General features: G+C 39.5%; 1 protein-coding gene across 1 annotated transcript; it reads right to left on the bottom strand.

The window, feature by feature from the left end:
- Positions 1-1,531: 1,531 nt before the first annotated feature.
- On the bottom strand, positions 1,532-12,301 carry LOC139715218 (rab GTPase-activating protein 1-like; the record flags this gene model as incomplete). The annotated part of the gene is made up of 6 exons (XM_071626807.1): positions 1,532-1,665; positions 4,699-4,807; positions 8,402-8,468; positions 9,746-10,023; positions 11,046-11,226; positions 12,085-12,301. Coding segments are annotated over 6 exons (986 nt in total), but the record flags the coding sequence as incomplete, so codon positions are not given.
- Between the last annotated feature and the right edge of the window lie 199 nt (positions 12,302-12,500).

Raw genomic sequence — 12,500 nt, 5'->3', positions numbered from 1 at the left:
CCTTTTCAAATCAGAGGCATTACAATGCTACACATAAAAATTACATGTTTACATCTTGTGCAACTGACAAGCTTCTCATACTCAAATACTGAAAAAGAAATCCATTTAGTGGGGGCGCTGAGACATAGTAGATTAGACTCCTAACTCCAAATCGGAGGACCCGAGTTCGATTCCCATGCAGTGCTTACGTCCTGGGACAAAATGTTTTTACCCACTATGTCCCTTTCGACCCAGGTGTATAAATGGGTATTCTCTGGCAACGCTATAGGGTAATAATAATGGCAGGAACCTCTGGTAGAGCAGTGGCAACACTGAAGAGCTACCCTCGATCAATAAGGCCTTATCATTATCATTTAATACTCTTCACTTCTTGTGGCCACGTGAAGTCATTCGCCGTCTTCAGATCGTGACTGGTTGGAAGTTTGTAGCTACTGCAAAAGATGTCTTCAGTGTCTAACACCCATTTATAACTCTCATACTGCTCTTACAGCAGCATATACAAGCGACAGAGTTTGTGCATGAAATGGGCGTCACTGCAAATATGTGGTGAGCCGTCTACTAGACGGGTCATCCCACGAGTTAGACATGGGTGGAGGGGGGGGGGGAGGAGGCCCATGAGTCAGACACTCACGAGTCAAACAGCTCACGAGCTAGAAACCAAGTAGGGAGCTAGACACCAAGTGAAACGGGCCAGGAACTAGACACTTTTTAGACAAATAATATGTCCCATGATCTCGACACTGTATAAGCAAAAAGGGTCCATGAGCTCGACACTACGTAAATTAAGCCCCTTGATGTAACGTCGAGCTCGTTGGCTCGTTAGCCAGGGACAGATCTAGCTACAATGTATTTGCTAATAGGGGGGGGGGGGTGTGGAGGTTGATCCAATGACGATGTGGAATGTGGAGCATCGTCCACGAGCCCCGAAGCTGCGAAGTCCGATTCGCTTAGAGGCGAGTGGGGATGAGAGTCCGAGAGGGGGTGTCCCCGCTCACGATTTTTATTTATGTGTTTTTTGTTGTTGTTGTTGTTGCTATTTTGAACTCCCGTAAGTGATGTTTTCCTGGCATCCGCCAACATAATGGAGATCACAGAAAGCAGTGCATGATAACGTCTTTTTAAATTAAGTAACAGTTTAATACACATGTGTATACATCACTATTTTTTATGCAGGTGTCTGAGGCTGAGCCCGAGACAGAGTGCTAGGAACATACTGTGTTGGTCTGGACACACGATGGCGTTTTTCTATATGCATCACATAGGGGGAAACCCCTCCCCCTCCTCCCCCCCCCCCCCTGCAATAGATCTGCCACTGATACTTTCTTGGACCGTATAGCTCGTGTGTCTTGGTTGTTTAGTGTCTAGGTCGTGGGATGTATGACTCGTGAGCTGATAACTCGTGGACTGTACGACTCTTGGGTGTCGAGTTCGTGACGTGCACCCTATACTAGACTACGGTAGTACATGTACTGGAAATTAAGAGTTGGATGCCGACTCAAAGAACAATCGCCACGTGTCCCTATGAAAGACATCAGGAGTCGTCATTAATGTGGTCTGGAACCAGGCAGCTTTGCGGAAGGCTGAGCTTGACTCCACTTCGACTCCCCATTTCGAAGATGACTTTTGTTACTCCCTGGCGATCGGCCAACATGTGAAATGGCGTCCCTAGAAGGGATCGAAGAAATGAGATATGACTGGATCAAAAGGCGAAACAAAAAGAGCTGTCTCGTTCCTCAATTGGGTCGTCCCAAAGAGCACAAGACGTCAATGAGAGTAATCGATATTGATGTAAGAAGTAAATCAACGGACAGAAAAAGGGTTGTTTTGAACGGGTGTGGCAAAATTTAAAGGACGGACCATTGAACGTTGAGCAAAATCTGACAAAACTGAGACACGACAATGTGAACATGTGACATCAACATCCTTTGTCAATCAGAATAGACGTAGGGCCTTGTGGCATGGAACTACATGCTCTGTACACTTCATTGCTTTAAATCCAGAGAAGTCAAGTTAATTGTTTGCATTTAAATCCTTTAAAATGACTTGAATGTTACCCATTGGAGAACATGGATGCTTCCTTCTTTTTCAGTCACGACGAAATTTACTATAGTCCTATTCATTATTCCTGATCTGATGATCTGATAATGTGTGATACCAAGACTCTTCATGATTTCAAGAATAGATTAAAGAAACTTTTATTTTCCACCCAGCCTTCTGAGTTTTCAAGAAACAAATCAAACGAATGATCTGGCACCTGCCGCCTATGCACAGCAGTTCACTCTCAGAAGATGTCATTCTAAAGTCGGCTTGTCGATACATGGAAATCACATAAAGTTAGAGAATTGACAGAGCAAACATAGGGACAAATGTATTTGACGACAATTTATCAGAAAGATTAATATCCTAATGACGCTCTCACTGCTTCGTTCTCAACAAGGGTCATCTTCTTCAGAGAGGGTGCGATAGTGCAACTGCATTGCCCCGTTCCCCATGATTGCTGTATCCGTTGTATTGTTTGATTACTGATCCTCTGCCGCTGTATATTGCTTGACTTTATACAATCAATCGTCATTTTGGGTCTTTTTCATTAAAATGTGTTGAATATTCGGACAGGTTTGGGAAAAATTGTGTCATTATCCTTCATGAATTTCTTCCAAAATTTTATTGAACACGTTCGAAAAGAAGAAGAAGGAGAAAATAGCGATTACATTTCTGCAGAAAGCGTTGTAATCCTGAATTTCCAGGGTCCTATAAGTGCGATCTGATCACATGGGAACATCGCGCCACTCGCAGATAATTAAAGTTTCGTAATACTGTCGCACTTCCCCCGAAAGGAAAAACTTCGTATGGGCAAAGTAATATTCACAAAATTTCCAATATGTCATCGTTCCAGAATGTTTATTCAAGGATTTTCACTGTATTGCTCGTGGCATATCTGTCAAACACAGGACAAGTGCATCATTGTAACGAGCCTGATAAATATCACATAAGGGGCTGACATCCATTCGCATCAAACCCATTGCTTACAATTAACATGAAACTGACTGATGTTTGGATCATCCGCTAGTACGAATTATTGTCTTTTAACAAGCAGGGGCTGGGAAAGAAATAAGAGGCAAGTCAGATATGGAATAATTTAGAATACTGTGTGTGTTTGCAGAGTGGACATTTTCCTCAAGCGATGTCGGTTTGACGTATACAGTATACTCACAACAAAGAAAGATGAATTACGTAAGCCTCGTATTTTTAAAAAGTTGTCTTACATTAGATATGACTACAGGGGCGGATCCAGGGAGGACCACAACCGGCGCACGCCCCCCCCCCCCTTTATTTTTGTTGAAACAAAAGAAATAAAAGAAAAAATGGGGGAGGGGTGCGTGCGCCCCCCCCCTTTATTTTTGTAAACACGCCCCCTCTTTACGAAATTCCTGGATCCGCCCCTGTGACTTTATGACAAGTTGGTAATAATGAAATACTGTTTTTGTGTGTGTATGTTTATATGAAGTAGAGGATTTTCAATAAAGAACGAACGAACAAACAAAGAAACAAAAGGAAAGTAAAGATGGACCATCAAAGAGAGCTTAAAGAGTTACTAGTACGAGAGTAGATGCATATACACATAATATTACGCGTCACTATGTAGGTAACCTAGGTAATATGTGTGTGTGCGTGTGTTCTGTCGTGTGTATGCGTGCGTGGGCGTGAGTGAGCGTGCCCAAATAGTATATGAGTCTCCCTGCAGCTCATATGTCATCTTACGAGACTCGGCGGTGTATACTTGGTACCACTAGAGGATTCGCGAGTCTCTGCCATGCAGCCTATAGCGGTCCCTAGAGACCGCAGAGTAATCATTCACTTAACACATGGTCACAACACTAATGGGGGAACGAGAGTGTCCTTCTTATTAAGACGCCTAAATCACTGTCCCTCTCAAAATTGGCATCAATAACAGAAGTAGGTACCTTTCTGGTAATGAAACTGACAAGAGAGTGAGTAATGTAGGCCTACGTGGCCGTGACAGGTCTTTAGGCAGTCATCAGCTCCATTAGAATTTCATTAGCATCAAAGAATTTAAGAATTATTTACTATCTCCTTGTCTTTCAAGCAAATTCATTTCCGGAAAGCCAGGGTCTACCAAAACAAACAAAAAAATGTTTATATATCATCCTTAGAAAAATCGTCATTAAACCAAACTGAATATGAGCAAGTTCTATAACTACATGTACTAAATCTTTATGAAATTAACTTGTGTATGAAAAACAGACTTCGTTTTGAACTCAGAAGTTACATCATTATTGCCATCATGGTCAAATCTTGAACAGTAACATCATGTTAGAGCCACTGTCAACTTCATCACCTCTCTTCCTTCCTCTACATCATCATCAACATCACTTCATCATAATCCTCATCATGATCATCATCACATTACACCACATCATTTCATCATCACCATCATCATTATCACCACATCATCATCACCACCATCATCATCATCATCATCATCATCATCATCATCATTATTATCATCATCATCATCATCATCATCATCATCATCATCATCATCATCATCAATGTTATCATCATTCCCATCATCATCGCAACATTTAATCCTTATCATCATCGTCATCATCATCACTTTCATTGTCATTATTGTCATCATTGTAAACAAGCATCACAATAGCAAAGTTTTATTCTCACCCAAGCCAGGAGGAGATTCCGTGTTCAACACCTCTAGCTCTGGGAGGTTTGGTTCCCACCGACACACCACTGTGTAATTCCGACAGTCATAGTTCTTCTCCATGTTTACCTGCAACCAAATATGTACAAGAATGGAAAGCCGTGAGGTAAAAATTTTTGCTAAAAATCTATTTTGCAGTCAATGCACCCACCACTCTCACAGAATGTCTTGAGTGTACTTAATTCAACATGACATTGATCAACAGGAAGTGAATACTATCTCTGAAAATAACAAGTAAAAATGTTTCTAATTTGGTCAAATTTACAATTCAAACATCACACTGATGAATTAATCTATATCACCAAAGTCCAAATAAAATACAGGACTTATTGTGCTTCAAATTGAGGAGACAGAAATTGTTTATACCTTTGACGTTATGTTCACTTGGACTATTTAGTCAACTACATTCCTGGCTCATATTGTTTTAAAACTGACCGGGTAATTCTACAATCATGTTTCTGTTGCTCTCTGTCAGAAAGACTTCTTGAATAGGATCACTACCAGCAAGCATCATAAAATGTATGCTGGCATTAAAGGGTCACATCAAGGTTCATGATTCCAATCTCTTGTCACCTGTCAAACATATTATGTCCATCAATTTGATTTTATTGACAGGTGTGAGATTTCTATTGAGGAAGAAGAGACAGTCCCTGTCTTGGCATATTCTGTCATCTAATTACAGTATAAAATTACTGCACCATGGCAACATCACTACACACAGCGTTCAGCACAAGTGGCTTAATTTCCAGAGAGCATTATATTCTGTGTTACGGTAAACTGGAATCTGGAATGAGTCCTAGTGTTTTTGTTTAGTTTTCCTGGCAACTATATGAACCTCACATCATAGAAAAAAATCCAGTAGCAAACTACGGTTACTTGTATATCTCACTAAATCTTTTTGACATACTCCTAAGCCTTGGCTTTCGCGTTCACTTGATAAAACCCAAGCATGTACATAAAGCAAAACAACATTTTTGCAGTTCCATGAACATTTCAATGTTTTTACTAGTAAACTTACTTGAACAAATGTTTATCGATCACAAAATTCAGTGAATATGAAATGCTTGTAGAAAAATAAAAGGGATAATTACATTCTAACGAATAGGATATAAGCCACTAATTTTGATCTTTAATTAATTCTATTTGTTTTATTTTTATTCTCATTAAGTGTTTGCTGTTCGTCTGGAGGTTCTGTTGAATGGAATTGTTACATGCAGCTTTATCAGCTCAATATGGAGATCTCTTGTAATCTGAAGGCAGCTACTGTAGCATTCCTTTAACATAGAAATTACACAGGTATTGGTATGACTTGTACAGTGGCTACTGTGCCTAGATGCTAAACTGAGATGATCTGATGAAGCAGAGTTCATTGACAGTTTCCTCAATCACAATATCTACAGAACACTACGTCTAGGCCAGCTATATTTTGTGTGTACAGTTGGAGTATGTTCTACCTCGAGACAGGACTAAACTTTTTAGCTCATATTGCAATCTGACTGATTATATCTAAATACAGATATAGCAGAGTCCAATACGCACCTTCATACCCTTGCAATGAAGGAATTTCATCGTGCAATGACAATGCATGTGATACATGTGAGAGAAAAGCAGAGTCAGATAAAGACTGAATCGCTAATGACCCAAGAAACATATCTTTCATTTTTGACAGACAGACACATTCTCAGGGTAGGGTAATGAGTAATTAACACATACAACGTATAGCAGGGTATAATAACAGAAACTAATTCTACCATCAGGAATACAGAACTGAAATCCAGGAAAGGTAATTGGGAATGTCTTGCTCTTTTTTCTCTCTCTTTAAAAAAAAAAAAAAAAAAAAAAAAAAACCTTTTCATAGTAATTCCAGCACTAGAAACATTGTAGGATGGTCTTATTAAAAAAAAGTGCCGCAACATGAATACATCATGAAGCTCCTTGTATACATGTGTATACACCATATACATGTAAATAAACTGCTGTTGCTATGAAATTCTCTGTAAATAACCGAATACTACATATTACGTACTGGCTTTGACACCACCGCTAATGCTTAAAAATAATGGCTAATACCTTTGGTAATACTTGGAGAACAAGGACACACAGCAGGTGGCAAGAAGTAGCTATTCACAGCACTTAGGCATATAATTAAGAATTGACCATACAGCTACGACTGTTGGCTCTATACTGGACCTTCTAAACATCTCCGTCATCTGCTCTAAAATTATTTTCTGTATTTAGGATTAGCCACATCAACAACGGATGTTGACTTTGAAGTGATATTTTCTCTCATGGCCATTAAGTATACATTTTCCTCATTGCAATATTAATTTATATTCACATTATGAATCTCTCCTCTGATGTGTTTAATACCAGATACTAAATACTGATGGATGAGTATACAAAAAACAGACACTGCAAACAGGTTATGATGACTACAGGATGTAAAGAGATAAATTTCCCACAAGTCAAGAATGCCACAGAAGATAGACATGCATTCAATAATTGGCAGAAAACAACAACATCGGTTCTGGTAGTACAGACAGTCATCATAACTTGGTGTGAACCAAACAAACAATTCATGGCATAGGGGCACTTGTCCTCCTTGATGAGAAAACTACAGAAAGGACTAGTAACAGATATATGGATTGCATTTTAGGGCCAAAAGGGGGTACTGAGACAGAGCACTGCATACTATAATGTTACTTGAGGAAATGAAAGACGAGATTGTTATATAGCAGCATGACAGGACAATGCAGAGAGTTACAAGCTACCAGGTTAAGCAGGTTACAAGCTATCGTTTGAGCAACAATTTCCATTTCTACGGAATCTCTAAATCTCACTGTTGAAATTTATGCTGTAATGCTTGAAACCTTTACTATTAGAATCAGTATTACTTTCACTTTTAGAATTAGTATCACTTTGACATTGCTCTAAATGGTACTCATTACTTATGCACATCCTGGTAAAGAAATATGACTTCGTGTGTAAACTTCCTCACTTGCATATTATTTCATCAAAGTCATTTAAGTTAACAGCTACAGTGCAATTCCATCCACCTACAGACACCATGGTCTACTTTCAAGCAAAAGCATCAATATACATCTGTGAAAATATACATGCAGGCTTAATCATCATCCAGATAAATAGACTTTCTAAATACTTGTACGTAAAATCATTTTTTGACAATGGTTCTTACATTCAAAATATTCAGATGCATCACAGTCTATAATATGGAATAGCATATTCATTAATTTCTTTGAAAATATATCCTTCAGAAGTAAAGAAAAGTTCCCCCAGCAATCAAATTTGTTTCCATAAGAACTGACTAAATATGTTACAGGAATAACATGGGAATTGAGGTAATTCCTGCATTCTCTAGATAATGTTATCAAGCAAAATTCACATCAATTTCCAAAAAATCCCTGAGCATCACATCAGTTTAAAGTGACTGAGATATTCCATCGTACACAAAAATGGGCTAATCATATGATTATCACAGTTTGATATAAACAGACCTTTGTTTTCTACATTGCATTTATAGACATTACTATATGTATGTATGCTTAATATGATCCTGGGAAAGAATTGATAATGTCAAGCCAAAAGATTGAATAAAAGAGTCTGTAATCTGAGTTCAGAGAAACATTCTAAGCATGTACTCACAGCATCCAGTAAATACATTTCTCTATCAGGGACTTCTCTTCCAGGACAAATCAGGACACCAAAACATCTGAAAGAAAGGAAAATAGAAGATGGATGACTGTAAAATCTGTATAATACATACATATCTTGCAAGCAAACATTCGGAACAATCTTGTTGCATGGTCTTGATCTAGTGTTTCATTGCCTGAAGTACAAGTTAGCACAGTTGCCCCTGCACATACAAACATAAACTGACTATTATGTACGGATATGATATAAAGTGCTAAGTTCTCAAGATGAAAGTATCCACTACTTAAGTGAGAATTTCTAAAACCATTATTTATTTTGTTAGAATAGTAAAACACATTAAAACGTGACAAAATGTTACAAACGTTCAGTAATGACGTGTGCGAAAGTAAGCAATGGCATATTAATGCCTTCCAATTCCTGAGAAGTTTTGCTTGAAATGCTCCTTTTAAAGTACTCATCCAGTCATCAAATACTACATTATGTACTGGACTTGCAGGTCTTACTAGGCCCCTACTAGACTGATGTGTGGACTGGACTACATATCATGCAATAACTAGCCCTTTCTGTGGCTGGGATTAAACCCAATGCCATAAAGTTTTAAATTGTCTGAGTTCTTACAAATCTATATGACTGCTCTGTCTCTAGTTTTACAGGCAAATCACACAGTTAGTTTCCAGGGTGATTCGTAGAAATGCACTAGAAATAAGAAATTATGATCTAACTTAGTTTCATCATGGGCACACTGGCTATTTTCTATCCTTTCAATGACAACAGTGAGTGACACCAGGGGCGGATCTAGCTTTTTATGAAGGGGGGAGTTTGGGGCGGTATGCGAGGGAGCGTAGTAGCGACCGAGCCTGAGCGAGCGGAGCGAGCGAGGGGGGGGGGGGAGGGTGTGGGAGGGGGGTGTCCCCCCTCCCACAATAGGGAGAATTTTTGAAAATCTGTGTGTGAAAATGGCATATTCTTGCATCTAAAACACCACTATTTTTGGTATAGAGGTCATTGCCAAATTAAAAATTACAAGTTTAAAAAAAAAGATAAGATTTTTAAAAAAATGGTCCCCGGATTTTTTTTTTTTTTTTTTTTTTTTTGGGGGGGGGGGGGGGGGTTGCAACCCCCCCAACCCCCCTTCTAGATCCGCTTCTGGACACACTTTCAGCATTTGTATTAGCCCTGCTAATTTCATGGAACATCAACATTTTTCAAAACCACAGCTGGAGGAAAAAGCGCAATGCAAAAGTTCTGATGCAAACTGTCATCTACACAGCATATTTGGTACACATTTGGTGGACAAAGAGAGAAGTTTTCTCAATGTGATGAGAGACAAAATACCTTTCTATGATGAGCATTTTATGATGCCCTTGCTGTACTGTGATTCCAATCTCCTTCTGAACACCCTGTCGCAGCTTAAAGCAGCGCTTGTCCCGCGGGACTGGTGAGAAGTTCCCTTTCCCGCTGTCATCCTCCCTGATGTCTACTAGAACAGGGATGTCCAGATGGAGGATGCGTTCCCGTGGCGACATGGGCAGACCAGGGACACTGTCAACCACTCCTGGACTCTTGGGGACTCGGTGGAAGGCCTGCCCAAAGCAGGTCAAGATTCGTTGTACCTTAAGGTGGAAAATATATGTGACAATATCAAACACTGATATATTGATATCAAAACACACAGTCAAAATCAAATGTACACCCCTTTTTATTGTCATATTTATTGTTCATTTTGCAATTGCATGACATCATTCAAAAGATGTTCTCTGTAATGGTAAAACAATTCTACTTATGATAATAACAATTAGCAACAACAGCATCATTTAATTCATCGTCATCACCATCATCATATAAGCTGGAACATCATAAACCAAGTACTACTGCCTCTAATGATTTGAAACAAGAATAAATTCACAACATCAACTCATAATTGTTAAAGCTGAACACTGGAAAGTACCTAACATTTCGATTGTAAAACCATAATTATCAGCGGTAATGAAGTCACAACAGTCATTACACAAAACTTGATTATTGTGGAACCAGATCACTCTACACTATAACAAGTCTTGCATGAAAAGGAGGGCTTCATACTCTGGTAAGAGTCTTGACATTCTGTCTGAAAATAATATTGATAAAAGCAAAATCATACTTTTCCATCATTGTCTATAATAATGCGAACCTGGAAAGTACACACACACACACACACACACACACACACATTAAGTCAACTGCAACTAACCTTTTCATAACTACGACTAAAGACATTGAAATAATGGTGTCTTATACTGCTTAACCTCTCACATCTTGGATTGCTCTTCCGTTTTAACATAAGGATAACCTTTGGAAAATGGTAGGTTTTAGTAAACTGCATAGAGATTTAAGTGAGTATCTTTATGTGTCAAATCATTACTATGTGACAAAGTATGAACAAACTTCTAATTCTTATTAATCCACTCCTGTATGGCCCACCAAGGGCTTGAGTAAGGGTACAGGTAATCCCCACAGTTGGGTGCCTCTATGTGAATTCAGCAGCACACGCCTTATACTCAGCTGACACATATTGAATTCCAACATGGCTGCATCCCCACCAAAGCCTAATCAAGCACATACTAGGCGTCCAAGGCCGTGGAGGCCCAATACTCACGGCTTCTATGACTTCACATCGGAAGACATGACACTGGAACAGCTGACTGTCCTTACTGCCATGGCTACACGTGAATGCAAAGCAGTCACTCTCAGTCGTGTTGGCGTGTCCACGGCAACAGAACAGGATGCGAGTGATGCGGTAGTGTGCGATCTCCGACTTGCCATCCACTTCGAGTAATCTGAAGAAAATGTGAAGGTCGGTGATGAATACATAAAAAAGTGACGATTTTGCAATGCCAGGCTTCGCGGGCCAGATAAAATGATTCATTTTGAGCCTTGCTGCAGAAACCAAATGAGAATTCATTATACAAAATGGATTTGGGCCCTGTTGCATAAAAGTTGAGATTAAACATTAGTCACAAAATGAAACATAAGTCTCTGAATACTCAATTCTGATTGGCTGATACCTGACTTGTATTTGATATTATACAAATAATGAATGTTTATGAGTGTAATGGACAGAATATTTCATAAGGTGAAAGATGAAATGATCCATTCAACGAGGTGCAGCCGAGTTGAATGGATCAAAGATTTCATCTTTCACTGAATGAAATATTCTGTCCATTGCATGAATGAAAAACATTTATTATTTGTTTTATATAATGCCTAAAATAGATCCTTGTCATTTGATGTTTTATTAATTTAGAAACAAGAGAGGATCTGAGATCGAGAGAGTGCTCGCTGAACGCTTTACGCTAACGCGCTGTCGCATACACACACTGCAAACGCAAGCGTCTTACATGCCTAGTGTGTCAGGCTCTCGGCGCGCGTGCAACAGAGCAAATCGTATGGATCCAAGATTGCACGGTAAATGGAGCCACAATTGCACGGATGATGACATCATAGCGAAATGGGCAAAATGATCAATGTCAAACAACCAATCAAATGACAAGGATCTATGTCGGCATTATATCATCCGATCTATGTTTGATTGCTTCTTTACATTCAACAGGGCTCTGGATTTATCACGACCTCATCAATTCAGAGAATTTGCCAGTCTTGAGAGACATTAAAAATCAGCATCAAAACCCTCCTACCTGACGGATCCCTCGGCGGTGCGGGGGACGGAGAGGACGATCTCCATGGCGTTCTCTGATTCCTGCTCCTTCAGGATGGTCATGTTGCGTGTGACTTCCACTTCACTCTTGGGGGCATTCACCGTGGACGCACCCAGGTAGAAGATTCTGCTAAACAGGGTGCACACCTTGTCGATGGGAGTGATGGCTGTCGGGGTGACAGGGGCTGATGCTGGATCTGACAGTACAAATGACAGTCACCACCATATTGAATAATCTCCATAAATCTTATTGAGCAAATACTTTTATTGATGGATTTTGCAGGAGAGTAACAAAAGACATGATACAGTCTGTTGAGAAACTATGGCGTCATCACTTTTATATAAGTTCGTGGAGTTATGTTCTTTTGCCTACCATATGACACTGTAAAATGTAGG

This window comes from Diadema antillarum, unplaced genomic scaffold (assembly GCF_040938485.1).
Source record: "Diadema antillarum isolate AM-2024a unplaced genomic scaffold, OU_Dant_1.0 seq00003147_RagTag, whole genome shotgun sequence".
In the NCBI taxonomy this organism is placed as follows: domain Eukaryota; kingdom Metazoa; phylum Echinodermata; class Echinoidea; order Diadematoida; family Diadematidae; genus Diadema; species Diadema antillarum.
Note: the sequence above shows the minus strand (reverse complement) of the source record. Positions and strands in the feature narration are given on the sequence as shown.